The 16830-nt window shown below is 44.8% G+C and overlaps 2 protein-coding genes across 4 annotated transcripts in view; one reads left to right on the top strand and one right to left on the bottom strand.

Moving 5' to 3' along the window:
* RBKS (ribokinase) overlaps positions 1 to 6493 on the top strand; it is a 112981-nt gene extending 106488 nt beyond the window's left edge. For all 3 annotated transcript variants that reach the window (XM_048843436.2, XM_048843438.2, XM_048843437.2), the window contains one exon: positions 4939 to 6493. In XM_048843436.2, coding sequence (XP_048699393.1) covers positions 4939 to 5112 — 174 coding nt within the window. In that variant the 3' untranslated portion in view covers positions 5113 to 6493. The remainder of the gene's footprint in view (positions 1 to 4938) is intronic.
* MRPL33 (mitochondrial ribosomal protein L33) lies at positions 6419 to 16130 on the bottom strand. The gene is made up of 4 exons (XM_048843441.1): positions 16005 to 16130; positions 13949 to 13967; positions 9656 to 9762; positions 6419 to 6728 (listed from the first exon to the last, which is right to left on the bottom strand). The coding sequence occupies exons 1-4, from the start codon at positions 16024 to 16026 to the stop codon at positions 6679 to 6681; spliced, it is 198 nt and encodes a 65-aa protein (XP_048699398.1). The 5' UTR covers positions 16027 to 16130; the 3' UTR covers positions 6419 to 6678.
* Positions 16131 to 16830: the final 700 nt, after the last annotated feature.

Raw genomic sequence — 16830 nt, 5'->3', positions numbered from 1 at the left:
ATTTAACGCTGCTAAATTCGACCTAAAGTCCTAGTGTAGACCAGGGCCTAGTGACCAACACTGATGCTCCAAGGAATGGTTTAAGAAATCCTGAAGGTACAATTATGAAATACATTGGCTATAGAAGAGGTGTTGTGAATTTACTTATGTTTGCAAAGCATGCTGAGATTCTTAGAAGGAGAGCGCTACAGGAGTGCAAAGTATTATTGCCATACAATAAAATCCATTATCTAATTTTCTCATGAGGAGAATTGGAGGTAAAACTATGTATATCTTGTCAGCTTCAAAGATGTCCATGCAGAGTACATTGTATATTTGGCTCTAGTACCTCTGAACCATGTGAATATAAATAAACTAACATTTGCTAACCAGGATACAGTAGAACCTCAGAGTTACGAACACCTCGGGAACGGAGGTTGTTCATAACTCTGAAATGTTTGTAACTCTGAACATTATGGTTGTTCTTCCAGAAGTTTACAACTGAACATTGACTTAATAGTGCTTTGAAACTTTACTATGCAGAAGAAAAATGCTGCTTTTAGCCATCTTAATTTAAATGAAACAAGCACAGAAACAGTTTCCAAACCTTGTCAAATTGTTTTTTGTTTTTTTTTAACTTTCCCTTTATTGTTTTTAGTAGTTTATGTTTAACATAATCCTGTATTTACTTTTTTTGGCCCAGTTCCAAATGAGGTGTGTGGTTGCCTGGTCATTTCTTAATCTGAGGTTCTATTGTATTGAATAATCTCAATTTTATTTTAAAACATGCCATTGAGGTTTAGCCCCTTTGTGCCCTGCTTTCTCTCCTGCTCTATGAGTCCCCTATTCTGGATATAACAGGCCAAAGTTGGTAATATATGCTTCAGCCACAATACACTGGTGTGTTCAGGGTAGTGTTGAAGTGAGGAGTCTGTAGGCCAACAATAGTTTTTGCTGCAATTACCCTTTAATTGAATCAGTTATGCTGCTGCTCTCCATATGACTTTTGACCAGTTGTACCAATACAGCCATACTTACAAAAATACCCTGAAATGATTATTTCACTGTTTGCTCCTGAACTAAGAGGACTAATATGTGCTCCAGCATAGAAGGCAGCTGGAAAACTAAAGTTCTTCAAAGGCGTATTTCCAGTAATGGGAAGCTGGTCCATGGTGCAGAAGCAGAGTTGAACAGCATGCCTACAAAATGAATTGTACACATACCTCTATCTCCCACACCTGTGTAGTGGCTCCTACTTTGAAAGTAGTTCACATAGAAAAATGTTAGCAACTATTGTTCTTTGGGAGTTGCCTCTGTAGATTCAGGCTGATGAGACAGTGCCCTCTGACATGTGGAGCTCGCAGAATCATTGTAAGGCTGTGTCTGTGGAAACTGCATGAGTAGCCCCTAAGGATGCTAAACATCCAGGCCTATCCAAGAAAGTGCATTCTCCAAGCATCTGAGTTCGACTGTGAAGAACAGTAGGAAACCTGTCTGTGTCCATTCAGTGCCACAGACCACTCTTTCACCTCCTTTGTTATTCAACATCAAGGGACATTCTGCAGCCTTGAGGCACAGTGGGGGTCTGCAAAGGCTTCTGCAATGTCAAGGCACCATGGACCAGCTTCCCATTACTGGAAATACGCCTTTGAAGAACTTTAGTTTTCCAGCTGCCTTCCATGCTGGAGCACATATTAGTCCTCTTAGTTCAGGAGCAAACAGTGAAATAATCATTTCAGGGTATTTTTTTAGGACAGCGCTGTAATGGCCGTCATATCCAAGGATCCTTTCCCATACAACTCCCTAATATAGTGATACTCGGACCCCCGTGGGTCAGGAACCAAAATAGTGATCAACATTACTCAAAAGAGCCATAGTACTGTGAATTAAACAGTATGACAGGGGGATATATATAGTTATATGACTGACCGAGTATTATTATTTTATCAGCTACAATCGGTTAATAACATAGTAAGAGCATCCTGATTGGTTGATGATTAAATCACACAGTGCTTTAATAGCATGTGCTACAAAGAGCCACAGGAGACACATTAAAGAGCCACTTGCGGCTCATGAGCCTCAGGCAGAGTATCACTGCCCTAATGTATGGTAGAGTTAATTATCGGATTGATGTTCTGTATGTGAGGTGGCCAGTTAACACTGGATAGTCTGAGGGTTCTTCATTAAAATGCTCAGGTAGCATGTTGCATTACTCAAGTGATCACTTCGTAAGAATGATGACTGTGTTACCATTTCCCCTTCTTAGCATGGCAGCATGAACAAAGCCGAGATGTAGAATTAACAGTAATTGCCTGTTTCTGTTCCACCTGCCATTGCAGTTAAACTATAGAAACAAAAGCAGAGACATAGGCAGAACAAAAAGTGACAAAACCTTAATCAGGCAGGTATATGTTCAAATATTGTTGACTCAAGCAGGGGCTTTGTTTACATTGTAAAGTGTGACTTTCATTAGCTTTTGATTTTACCAGACTCCAGTTCTACGTTGTGCTGACTGTAGATACTTAAAGTAAGGCAGGACAGAGTTGACCAAGATGCAGGATAAGCCAGGGGCTTTACTTAGGAAAAGAGGTTTGACTGGAACATTCACTGCAAAGTAGCACTTTGCAGAAAAGAAACCCACCCAGTACATGGCACGAGGGGTCACCCCAACTGCCAGTCTATCCCTCCCTTTTCAGTTGCTGATAACTTGACAAACATTTCTATGGGGGTGGTATTTTCCGTGGGTAGTCTCAACACAAAGGTGATTTTTTTTTTAATTTCCTTCTGATCTGGAGCAAAATAGTTTAAGCCTTTAGAGTGTGGAAAAACAAACAAACAAGTCAACCACATTTCCTATCTCAAATTTCCTCTCAGAAATTGTGTTCACGTACCTCAAGTAGCTGAAGCCAGAAGCTTCACCCTTGTCTCACAGAGACTTACACCTAGTCTGCACTAGAAAAGGCTTGTCACTAGTGCTATACAAGCAAACCCTCCTAGTGTAAGTGCAGCTTATACTGGCAAGAGAGTGCTTTTTGCCTGTGTAACCTATACCAGTTCCCTGAAATAAGCTATTTTGGGGGAAAAAAGGACTTTTTTTGCCAGTGTAACTGCATTTTGCCTAGGACTTTTGCTGGTATAAAAAATTATTAAAAATCTCACATCCCTAACCAATGTTGTTATACCAGAAAAAGTTTTAAGAAATCAAGCCAGGTTTGGAACAAAAATATTGTGCAATGTTTTAAATAAGTTAAAACTTTCAGTTAGCTGGTGATGCAACACTCGTGTGGTTTAGCTCATTGTGGGGATCTGAATCCCCACAAACAAGTTGTTACTAACAGGACTCAAGGAGTAAATGCATACCATCCCCTGCTGTTTCTAGGAGGATGAGTTGGGGCATAGCAGAAGCTGCCACAGGAAGTGCATTGTGGAACTCAGCTACCTGGGGGCTCATAGGGATGTGGACTGTGGGTGGGCCAGCTACTCAGTTACACCAACCTTTACTTCTATGAGGGGGTAGAGAGTGGTAAATGAGGAGACAGGCTACCACAATCTGGGTTAGGAAGACACTCCTCCCTTTTCAGGCCACTGGGGCATTTCCCTCTACCCAGGAAGCGGCCAGCAGCGGGCCAGCATTTGTCCCCAAGGCAGTGGTTTCAAACTTTTTTTCTGGAGACCCAGTTGAAGAAAATTGTTGATGCCTGTGACCCAACAGAGCTGGGGATGAGCGGTTTGGGGTGTGGGAGGGGCTCAGGGCTGGGGCAGAGGGTTGGATGTGGGGGTGAGGGCTGTAGGGTGCAGGAATGAGGGGTTCAGGGTGTGGGAGGGGGCTCTGGCTGGGGCAGGGATGCGGGAGGGGGTCAGGACTCTGGGCTGGGGGTGCAGGTGCTGGGGGATTTGGGGTGCAGGAGGGGGTTCCAGGCTTGTGGGAGCTCAGGGCTGGGGCAGGGGATTGGGGCCTGGTAAGCAGCGCAGCTGGGGTGCAGAGGCAGGCTTCCCGCCTGTCCTGGCACCGTGGACAGTGCTGTGCCCCAGAAGTGCCCAGCAGTGGGTCTGGTTCCTAGGTGGAGGTGCGACTCTCACCTGCAGGCACCGCCCACCCACCCTGCCAATGGGAATGTGGAGCCAGTCCTCAGAGCAGGGGCAGCCCCGGAGCCCCCCTGCCTTGAAGCCAGACCCACTGCTGGCCACTTCCAGGGCACAGCGTGGTGTCAGAAAGGTAGACGCTAGCCTGCCTTAGCTGGGCAGCACTGCCGCCGGGACATTCAATGGCCCAGTCTGCAGTGCTGACCAGAGCTGCTGTGACTGAGTCCCTTCCATTCTGCGACTCAGTTCTGGGTCACAACCCGTGGTTTGAAAAACACTATCCTAGGGATTAAAGCAAGGGAAGCAATTTATGCAGAGTGCGGAGCTTCAGTATGGGCATTTCACAGTTAAAGACAGCTGGTTGCTGCATCGTTCTGCAAGGAGGAATTTATAAGCCTCATAGCTTAATTTCTTCACCTTCTTCCCACTCCCCCTCCCACTTCTATAGAAAAACAGAAGTTAAATAAGGAGAGGAAAATGGCATTCGTTCAACATTCAGGTTGAGAAATCAAAATCAGACACTCCAATGACAGGAAATTTCAAAAGCAAAAGTTGCTCCCAGCATAACTCAGCCCCATTGCACTGAAGTGTGTTTATAGACCTGTTTTCTCTTCTAAAATGTAAGCTACAATATTATATACCCTAATATGTTGGATGGGTAGGGGGGCAAGAGTTAATATTGTGGCAGCAACCTTGTGTTTTGGAATTTCATAGAAATGGAGAAAGACAAATCCAGTTCAGCTCCTGGCCTTGCAGGATTTCCTGGCACCAATGACTGTTGCATTAAAAGGCAACCTTTTGCATTTCAAGTAAATGCAGCTGAACTGTGTTCTTGTGTAGTAATCTGCCTAACTTTGTGTGTTTCTTTCATCTTAGGGGGCTGGCGATAGTTTTGTGGGAGCACTGGCTTTCTTCATGGCTTGCTATCCCAATCTATCCATGGAAGAAGTGATCAGGAGGTCAAACTTCATCGCATCAGTGAGCGTCCAAGCATCAGGGACACAGTCTTCCTATCCCTACAGGAAGGGCCTGCCACAGGATCTTTTCTAACTCATGGTGCAGACAGCTGCATGTATTGATTGTACAGTATCCCAGGCAAGGGAGTTCTGATTGTGCACAGGCAAGTTTTTTTTTCCCCTAAGAGATTCCAGGTCCTCGGCTACTAAAGGAGTAGAGAGCAGGAAAGTCTTTACTCCCTTCTCAATCACTGATTCCCTGTTAGATTCTGGTCTATAGTAGAGCACTAGGGTTGCACTCTTTCAGTCCAGCAAAATATCGTGGCTCGGTCCCTTGCCCTACACACTGTGCAGCACAACCCTTACTCTAATGGTAAAACTTAGTAGTCTATGTGTTCAACATTTCACTCCACAAAAACTCATGTCTATAAACTAAAGACATCCCATAATATGAGTAGGGATAACTGAGCTCTGAAATTCAGTGGCCTCCACAGACTTTGCTGTGCTCTCCACTAATTAAGATTCTCCTTGATTTTGCTGAAGTTTCAAATCTGGGAGATTGCTATTGAAATGTGAATAATAGTTAGCTTTGAGTTTTCAACCAAATTCCTATAGTTCTTGCTCTCCGCAGCAAGTGCCTTAGCCTAAAGTGTGACTCAACCACCATCTGCAGACCACACCAGCATGCAAAGTTCCATCTCATCCATAGTCCACTCAGACCACAATGAAACACTGCATGCCAGGTCCACATCTGCTAGTTATGTTTCTCTATTGCATGATGGCTGCAGTAGGCTCCATACTGTGTCCATTAGGTGAGGTTTTCTGGTTCTGGGCAAGCTGCTGATAGAGCCCTTAGGTGAGTGAGATGTACATACCAGTTTATTAGCTGTTTAGTGTTCCGGGGAAACACATGCCCAGATGCCTAGTCTGTCTTATTTGGCGATAAACACAAATAAACTAGTTAAAGAACAAAATCAACCACAATGCACTAGTCAAAAAGCTGGCTTAGACATCTACTATAGGCCTACTCAGGCATAAATTCAGATGTGAAAAATAAGTCCTACATACATGAGCTTGATAAAAAGTTCTATTTTATGTGGGTCAGATCCTGATCTCACGGGAGTTTTGCCATTGGCTTCAAAGGCAGCAGCCTTTAGCTCTACAGGATGCTACAGGTCACTTTACTACTTGTATTTTTTCTTCCCACCTCTACTATAAGGCTATAAGCTCTGAAACACTAGTGATCCTATGGTTTCATGGGTCGATCGTGGTTTAGAATGCCTCTAGCAACCCTTCCACTGAAGTTCCCTTTTAGAAAATGGTAATTTTTTATTGCGATGTGAAACAATAGTTTAACAATTACAGCCAGTTTCACAATGGAAAACACAGACAATGGGATCTGCTATTTTAATTTTTTTTTATTGAAGACTGTAAAAATAACTCGAAGGATAAATAAATGTTGATGTGATGATCTATGTCCAGACACTAAAGACTTCTCTCTCTACATTGTTCTCATTCACAATGGCCTTCAAATCACAGGAGGCGTTGATTGAGTACATTTCCTCTCCTTTTAGCACACGCTGCAGGATTTCAGAAGCAGCATTCCGCCCACCCAAGAGTCCAACTCATGTATAAAACAAGTCCATTTACAAGGCGTTGTTCAGATGGAACGTATTTTTCTCTTCTCTGTGAAGAGAACACGTTGGTTCACTGTGGAGAGAAAGCAACTTGGTAGGAAAGCAAGTAAGTGTTAGGATTTACTAGAAAAAAAATCCATACACCCACCTCCTGCTGCCCTCCATGCTTAAACACTGAACGAATGATTACTGGCACAGTGCCACTGCTGGCCAACCTGCTTTTAAAGGACTTTAGCTCTGCATTCATTTTACAACATATAACTTTTAGTACACAGGTGTCTATTTTACCCCATGAAGGACAAACATTAGGATTTAAGTGACTCTGAAAATGGAACCTTTTCACTCAACAGCTGCTTGCCATGTCTATTCTGAGTCAGTCTGCTCTGCATTGGGACACAAAGGTTTTTACGGCTTTTCTGCTTGTCTTAGCACTGCCGAGTCCAGACAGCTATGGGAAAGTAAACTGGATTCTAATCTGCCTCGCATATCAACAATCCTTCTTCAAGGACCACCTGCAGAATCTTTATTATAAGTGATGGGTGAACTACAAATTGAGCTGGACTGTAAATCCTCAACCTGAAGTCAGGAAAATCATTTTACTTCTAAATTGCACATGTGATATGGAAGTCACTAAGAGAATGAGCATGGGAAACTACAATGCCGTTTGTGCAACCACCTTTCAGCTTAACATGAATTTTAGTAACTTAACACTGAAAAATATGTAGGGCTGACATTGTGCACCACAGAGATAGTGGATTGAAGTAATTTTCCCAACATATCACAGCCTAGTTGTGACTGAAACCTTTACATTATGCACTGCAACCATCTGGGACTTTCTACCTCACTATAAAAAGTTCCCTAAATGCAGGTTCCATTGTTTATGAAATTCACTTCACCTTTTTTGTGTGTAAGTGCATACAGACAGAAAGTACATCAAATACGGTGTCTGGCCTCCATGGATGGCCAGACTCAAATTTACCTGCCTTTCACACATGCCTCAGCGTCTCGCTTTCCCTCTGGTATAGGCTATAGGAATTTTTTTTCCCCCCTCCACCAAATGTGAACCCCAGGCCATTCCAAGCTACCTCCCATTTCTATTCTATGGGTTGCATCAGGCTGTTCTGCCACCAAACTCCTGCTCGGCTAAGAGCGCCACTCTATAGTGCACTGCACACAAACTGGATAGTAAAAAGAACAGGAGGACTTGTGGCACCTTAGAGACTAAAAATGTATTTGAGCATAAGCTTTCGTGAGCTACAGCTCACTTCATCGGATGCATTCAGTGGAAAATACAGTGGGGAGATTTATATACACAGAGAACATGAAACAATGGGTGTTACCATACACACTGTAACTAGAGTGATCAGGTAAGGTGAGCTATTACCAGCAGGAGAGAAAAAAAAAAACACCTTTGTAGTGATAATCAAGGTGGGCCATTTCCAACTGTTGACAAGAACGTGTGAGGAACAGTTGGGGGGGGGGGGGAAATAAACATGGGGAAATGTACTATTTCCCCATGTTTATTTCCCCCCCCAACTGTTCCTCACACGTTCTTGTCAACAGTTGGAAATGGCCCACCTTGATTATCACTACAAAGGTTTTTTTTTTTTCTCTCTTGCTGGTAATAGCTCACCTTACCTGATCACTCTAGTTACAGTGTGTATGGTAACACCCATTGTTTCATGTTCTCTGTGTATATAAATCTCCCCACTGTATTTTCCACTGAATGCATCCGATGAAGTGAGCTGTAGCTCACGAAAGCTTATGCTCAAATACATTTTTAGTCTCTAAGGTGCTACAAGTCCTCCTGTTCTTTTTGCGAATACAGACTAACACGGCTGCTACTCTGAAAACTGGATAGTGTTTCTAGTGTGTGTGTGTTGGGGGGGGGAGGGGTTGGTTGTGGAATGTTCTGAAGCAATAAAGTTAATATGAAATTAATACACTCATTTTCCAACCCAGGAAATGAATCCCACCACCGCCTGATCTAAAGCTTTCCCTTGCACATGAAATCAGTTTCTGCTAACATGAATATTTTTTGAGGAATTTGATTAAATCAGCTTGTATCTCCAGGAGCCTCTCTCCACAGGCATCAGACTCCTGCATTCTTAAGTCAGAGAATATCAGTGTTAATCTTCCACCAAGACTGCACTGAAGATAATATCCCATATGACTATCAGCCAAATGGCTACACTATATATTCAGAGCTATGTGGTTTTTTAAATTATGCCCTAGTTAAATATCAGATTACCAGGTGTTTTGCAGGAGGTACCTGGGAGCTGTACGGACTTAACTCTCCCATGCTATTTTAAGAGCTAAAGCAGGTTAGAATGTCCCCAACTTAGCCTTTAATGTGTTAGTTACAAATTGGTGCCTTCCCAAGTCACTTTTTAAAACACTTTTTTTTTTTTTTTTTTTAAAAAGAGGAACTCTTGGCAAGTGCTGTTGACACCCATGACTTACAATGAATCAGGTTTTAAATGATGGAGAGTGTTGAGAGTCAGAGGAACACAGCAGAACAGTGGAGAACTTTTCTCCAAACATGTGGGAACCTGCATTTATTTCTGTATTAGACATTTTTTTAAACAGAAATATTTTAAATAGATTTCATCTTGACACTGTGATGAGAGTTTACTGCTCTTTTGGTTTAAGTGTCCCAACGAACTTCTCTGCAGCTGCGTAGCTCACTGCTGATTCTTACGAGACAGCCTAGTCTAGTAAACTGAGCATGGAAGTAGAATGTACGAATTCTAATCTCTGCTCTGCCGCTGTCTTGCTGTGAGGTCTTGGGCAAGTCACTGCCTCATTGTGTTCGTGCCACAGTCTGTAAAATGGGGTTAATATTACCTCCTCCTCCACTGGGACATTTTAAGGAATAGTACAGTGGTTTGAGCATGTAAAATGCTAAGTATTACTCTGCTTATACTCGATACATTGTTACATTCAACTGAAGAGAGAGCATGCATCTTCCAGACAGCATGTAATTTCTCAAGTTCTTACCAATGGGATCATATTTCAGCAGGACCAATTTCTCCTGTAGTCGGGCTCTCTTGATGTTGTAACAGTAGCCTGTCCCTGCTGCACTCACCATCCTCACAAGGATGTACCTAAAATGACAAGGGACATCATTATGGCCAAAGGCAGATGTATACAGCGGTGGGTGAACACTGTTTTTTAGTCAGTGTCTCCACTGCAGAAATTCCCCTTTGACATGGGCAGTTAAGTGAACTGAGACACTTAATGTCACCATCTGTGCCTATTAGGGACAATTTAGTGTCAATAAAATACTAAATTTAGCTGAGCTGTTACATGGGTTTGATTGCAAGAGTTGATGAGCAACTGCAACTTCAACAGATGTTGCCAATGCGCAGCTAAGCAACGCTGATGCACGAGTGTTGTAGGTCAGGAGACGAAGTTTTGGGAGCAGACCCTGGTTTCTCTCCCCACGCCAGCAGGCACATCAGACAGGACAAGTATAAGGGAGGCAGTGAAAGCAACTTGAAATATTCACACTAAAGCTGCTCGGAAATCTTTGGTCCAAACAGTTTTCTGTTGGAAAAAGGTGTTTCAACACAACCACTTGTTTTTCTTATGAAAATCACGTTGACAAAATTTCCCACACAAAAAAAACTCAAAACTATTTTTTATTTCCAAAACATTTCATTTCAAAATTAATTTTTCATTTTGAAAATTACTCTCCCCCCCCCCACTGTTAGTTTTACAATATTTCATGATGTCTGCAGCATTTGTGCATAAGACAACGGGCCATATTCTGCCATGCCAAATACCACACCATAATACATGATACTTCTGCTGACATGGTCCAAATCAGAAATTTCAAAATATCAAATTTTCCTGTGAAACAGAAATTCCAAATTTTGATCAGCTCTCATTAAAACCTCCTACCAGCAAATCCATGAATAGCAAGGAACTCTGTCTGGAAAGGGCGATGGGAGGGACACAGGCAGAGAAGCTATTCATCTGAAAGAAGGCAGGGATTCAGGGAGCCTAAGAGGTGGCACTTGGAGTGAAGGGGAATCTATGGGCCAAGGGTGGGGAGGTTTGAAAACCACCCCACTTAAACCATGATGCTTTTAGAGTGCAGAGTCCATAGCAGGACTGTATGTTTCAACATCAGCCTCAGGTTAATTGCTATTGAATGGAACATAGACCATGGCCAAGAAAGTAGTTTTCATACTGAAATAAGACAAAAACGAAAAGATCTGCATACAACTGACTCAGTATGGCTCCTTTTTAGGAAAGGGAACAGAGGATGATCATATTTAAAGGTATCCAGGTTATAGCCAATACAGTACCTCAGAATACAGAGCCCAACTGTCTCTTCCACTTGCACTGGGACCTAAAGCAGTATGCCCCTCACTCCATCTACATACAAAAAAGGAAAGCAGAGCCCCTCACGAAGGTATGCCACAGAAACAGGTCAAGAGGTGGCAAAATTGGTGAGATGGTACTTCTCCAGAGCATCATGCCCTCACAAACCCCCAGATGATGCTAACACAGTGGAGGAGTTCGGGCAGCAGCCATGTACCGTAGAGAGAAGAGGAGAAACTGGGGTATAATGTGAAGGCAACTGAGCCTCCCTGCAAATCCATAAGTACTGCCAGCTCTCTGGTACTCCCCAGGATCTCAGGGCATCTGGAGGTTAGGGAAGGAGGGTCAAGCCCCTTGACCATTTCTCCAGTGGTGATCTCTCCTCTTCCATCGCAATGAAATGATCTGAAGGAAGCATTGCAGGTAGAACCCACATTCAATTTCCTGGCTTACAGACAATATGATCCCTTGAAATTAAACAGAGAAAATCCCTATTTGCTCACCCATGCAATGTCACTCCCAACAGCATATACAGTACATATGGCTTTGCCTGGTCTGATTTAAAGTCTAGTTTTACATGAAAAAAAACCATTCTTTCTTCCCCCCTCAAATGAAGGGTAACCACTAGACTTCCCTGAGCTAAAAGACCCAGTGAATGACCCAGTTTTCTGTCATCTCCTGTACACCCACTACAGGGATCAGGCATATCACCTGTACCCATGTAGCAGACTCCTTCCCCCATACCTCTCCCACTTCCTCAAAACACCTTCTGGTCAGTTTCCTCTTTCTAGCCCACTGATATCAGTATAACCAGAGTTTGAAACTCTTATTTGGTACATGTCTGAGGGCAGGTTCTTTTTGAGTAAGACACTTTGTTATGAAAATTTCCAACTTAATCAGGCAACCCAAGCCAGATGCTCTAGTGAGGTGTAAGCAGAACAAGAAGGGAGGAAATCTAGGGGAGAGACCCAAAAAGGGAAAGCAAAGGGGCCAGAGGAGGACCAATAAAATGATGAAGAAAGAAGGGAAGAGAACACAAAACCAAAAAAGAGAAGCACTTCGCTTTGAAAATAAATTTAGTTTCTTAATGAAGGAGGAGCAGCACAAAGATAGAATAAAAAGGGGAGAAATACAAGAGAAAAAAAGCCATAAAAAGCTTTTACGTTAGTGAAGTTAATTGTATTTATACTTCCTCCTTGAGGAAACTTTACCATGCTCTGTTCATTGGTGGGAGGGGATGATGGCAGAACATGATTATTATTAAGGCTGGTGTCAAACTGAGACCCCTCCTATTGGGCATGTACTTTAAAACTGCACTTTGAATGTCAAGCCCTGACAATTCTGCAGAAACACCACGAGAGGAGAGACACTTCCAACCCAGCGGGTGCCTGGCACCAGCTTCATTTGGGGATGATTTTTAAATCTTCAACAAGAAGCATGCCAGGAGGTCCTCTTTCCAGAGCTTTCAAGTACAAACTATTACAGATCCATGCAGGAATGCACCTTCTGAGAACCAGGGGAAACAACAGGGATGTTTTAATGACAGTTCTTCGACAACAGAGCTTCTCTATCACTTTAGTCTCTTGGATTTGTCTAAATACCTTACAAATACAATTTTGGCCATAACTGTTCACCCCTCATATATATTTTCATTCATTCTTGTCTCCTTACTTCTGGGGGAGCAAAGACAAATTTTTCAGAGTCCTTTATTTCCTTCCCAGCCCCAGACTATGCCAATCTTCTTTTTAGCCCATGGGATCCGGATCTATCTTCCTCCACAGCCCATTAACACATTCTTGAGAGGGGTCAGGTGCTCAGAACTCTGTCTCTGCTGCACTTCCAGCCCAGACGGAGAATGTGTTAGAGCTTTGCCCTCTACAATAGTTACTTTATTAACTGAAAGTGATGGCACCCACCTTGAAACTTGTTCAGCAAAATAGACAAGCAACTGTTTTATGATCATTATACACAACAGCTACAGAAGTTCAGGGAACCATTCTATACTCTACTAGAAAGGTAATGCTGATAAAAACACCACACGCATTAGCCTGGACCCCATAGAGGTCCAAACTAACCACATATGCATACAGATTGCCCCCACTTAATGAATGAGGCTCGGCAAGTACGTGACTATGAGGATCCCTCAGAGAGTCTCTCTCTAATCATCCTGTTCAGGGAAGAGGGTTGCCATGGAGTTCCCCCCCTAAAGTGCACCACAGGGTTAGACTCAACCCTCTCAGGTCATCCAGGGGACAAGACTATGGGCATGGAGGCCCTGTGCTTCTTCACTGTCTCACCCAGCTTCTTGGAGCTCTGCTGCCAGGGATCCCTCTGCAACGGCTGCCTTCAGAAACTCCATTAAAATTAGATCCCCACCACAGAGACGACACTACAGGAAAAGCAGCACAGCCCCAGGGCTCTAGAACTTACTCAAATAATTCTTCCAGGACGAGTTCATTGATGTGCACCCTACCAGATCCTGCCTCCACCCAAAAAGGGTCATTCACTCCCCAATGCTACCTCCGTGCAGAATCTAACCCTGGGGAATACCCTTCAAGGGGACAGTACTGCAGATCTCCCATTCCAGAGAGTGGGGGAGAGATTACATGCAAAGGAGATGCAGTCTAGCTCCTAGGTTGAAGAACGACAAATACTTCATGTACATTCAGAGATTCTTTTCAGAGTAGCAGCCATGTTAGTCTGTATTCGCAAAAAGGAGTACTAGTGGCACCTTAGACGCTAACCAATTTATCTGAGCATAAGCTTTATACATTCAGTGAAGTGAGCTGTACCTCATGAAAGCTTATGCTCAAGTAAATTGGTTAGTCTCTAAGGTACCACTAATACTCCTTTTCTTTATTCAGAGATTCTGTGAGAACCCCATATTTGTGTATCATTGTAGGATGCAACTGTGGGAAGCAGATCATTTGGAATAGCTCAAACCAGTAAAATGTCACTTACTTGGATTTGCTCTTGGCCACTGTTTGTGGAGCACAATGATGAAAGGAAGAAAAATAAAGAAAGTTACATTACCATCTTGTTTTCTTTTAACTATTAACATATAAAAATGATTACAGCTTTGCACAAAAGCTGCTTTTGGAACAGTCCCAGAGCAGCCAGGCAAAGACAGTCAGTTGTAAGAGAGATTCCTCTTGCCTTGTATAGCTAGGCCACGCCAAAATCCAGCTTTATTTCCCCCATCAGATCATTTTAAAAATCATTTGTGCAGTGCCTAGCCCAGTAGGCCCTGGCCCGCTTGTACCCTCCAGGCAATACTGCAAGGTAAGTAAAAGTGTAGCAAAATCCACTCTATGTTCTGTCTGCACAATCAAAGCTCTTGTTCAAGCCCCTAGTAGTTCTGACTACTCCCACTTCAGGTTCTTTCAAAATACTGTGAAGATCAGATCCCTTGTCCCTATGTCACTTCACTCTCAGAATCCCTCCACGGGCTTCCTGTTTTCCACTGCATAAAAGCTCAAGCTTCTTGCACTCACATTTAAGGCCCTTCTCAGCTCTGCCTTTTTCTTCTATTTCTTTATCTTAATCTCTTAAGCCCCTCCAGCACTTTAGCAACACTCATTTATCCACTTCTCCCACCAATATAGGCATTCTGCCCCTTTCACAAAGAATGCCTTTTCTGAACTGAAACATAAGGCAGCTACCCTCCTCTTCAAATCTCTCTCTAAAGCCCATTTTTGCTGGAACACCTACAAGAAATCACACAACCAATGATGAGCTGAGGAATGGGCAGGATCCCTGGCAGATCCTGTCTCCACCCAAATGGGGTCATCCACCCCCCACTACTACCTCCATGCAAAATCCAATCCTGGGAAATGCCCTCCATGGGGACATCCCTCCGTTGCTCTGTGGAGTAATCCACAAGCACATGAGCTTATGTTACCATCTTCCTTCATTAAGATTCTTACCCTCACAAGAATATTTTCTTAAATTAGACTGGAAACCCTTTGGGGCATGACCTCTCCCCCACTGTCTGTTTATACAGCCCTCAACACAAAGGGGCCCAATCCAGAATCTGTAATACAAGTAATAACGCAGCACACATGTCACCACAGGTAATGCCCCAAAAGTTACCTTATATTGGACATTCCGGTTTCATTTATAATGTATTTGTATTGCAGTAGCACCTATGGGGGCCCCACTCAGGGACCATGAGCTCAATGTACTAGATATTGTACAAATGCAGAACAAAAAGATGGTCCCTGCCTCAAAGATTGTAGAATCTAATTAATGTTTTTAACTATTTCCTTTTCTTTCATTCTTTTAACCAAGCATTTCTTTCACAGTTGCTGACAGTAGTTTATGGAATTCAGATATTTTATCTCCCTGCCCTTTTAAGTTTTCAATCCACACTTGGGCCTGTTCTGACATGTCCATATAGGTTTCCAGATGACCAGGGACTCAGCCAAGTTCAGGATTAGGGTCCTCGTCATCAAATGGCCAAACCATCCGTTCATTTTTAAAATGACTTAACTCACAGGTAAACTTTGAATAAGATGTGACATTTCTAGAAATTAAATACTGTTAGCCCTGTAATCGCTCGCTCGCAGCTGGGGCTTTGAACAACTCCTGGGACGACACGGCTGGTTGACAGATACGTGCCTGAGAAGCAGAAGGGAAAGACCAGCCAAGCCACTCGGGCAGATCTCTTTAAAAATTCACCTGCAGCCCCCACCCCCCTTTCTTGCTACAGTCACTGCGGCCTCCACCTGCCCCCCTCTGCAGCGGCGGCCGAGGAGCTGCTGGAGCAGGCAGGGCGAGGTGCCCCCTGGGCCACTCCTCCCTCTCAGCTCGCTGGGGTGACGTCGGCTAGCAGGGGGCGCCGCAATGCCCGCCGGGAGAGGTAGGGCCGATGAGGGAGGAGCAGTAGCGCAGCCCGGGCCCAAGCGCGTCCCTGACACCGTCAGGCCCCAGCCGCCTCCCGCTGCCCCTCGCTCCTCCCCCGCCGCCGCCCCAGCTAGCGGCAGCTGCGCGGAGCCGGATCCCCTTCCTCACTCACAGGCGGCCACCGTCAGGAACATGGCGCCCACTCCGCCGGGAGACCCCTCCACTCCTTCGGCCGGCTCCGGAGCCCAGAAGCACCGCCACAACCACTTCCGGGGGGCGCGGGCGCAACTGCTTCCGGGGCACTAGAGGGCGGCCGGGCAGACGGAGAGGACGGGGCGGGTGACGCTGAAGCCCCGCCCTTTGAGCTCGCGCCAGGGCGCAGCCAAGCCCGGCGGCGGCCACGGTAACCGCTAGAAGGCCACGCCTCCCCATCCCAATGGGCGGGGCTGCCCAGGCCTTTGCACCATGGTTCCTGCTCCACCTTGTGAGTTCTCCGGGGCTTGGGCCTGGGCGCTGCTTGGACCCCCGTTGTGCTCGGCGCTGGACAGACACAATGAATGCGCTCGCCGTCTAGGACGGGGGCAGGTCAGCATCTCCTGAGAGATGCCTCCTGGCTTGGGGGAAGAGAGCAGGGCCATGCAGCGAGCCCAGCTCCTTGGAAGGCCTGGGAGCAGCTGAGCTTTCTGGAGAACCAGCGCGCACCAGAGGGCGGGAATACATTTTCTGTATAATATTAATAGATTTTTTTTCAAGGCCTGGAGGGGTCATTCTGATAACTGAGGCTCACCTGCACAACAGGCCGGAGAAGCTGGCCTGCTACCTCCTGTATCTAGTCCGGGGTGAGGAACCTATGGCCTGTGGGCCGGATCTGGCCCTTTGGTTAATTTCCTGTGGTGCTCCCCCACAGGGCTGGAGCCCTGAGCGCAAACTTGCTGTGCTGTGGGGGGAAGCCCCGAGCCTCTGCACCCCCCTGCAGGGCTGGAACCGTGAGGCTGGCT

Source organism: Caretta caretta, chromosome 3, assembly GCF_965140235.1.
Source record: "Caretta caretta isolate rCarCar2 chromosome 3, rCarCar1.hap1, whole genome shotgun sequence".
NCBI classification, from domain to species: Eukaryota; Metazoa; Chordata; order Testudines; family Cheloniidae; genus Caretta; species Caretta caretta.
This window is presented reverse-complemented; position numbering and strand designations above follow the sequence as displayed.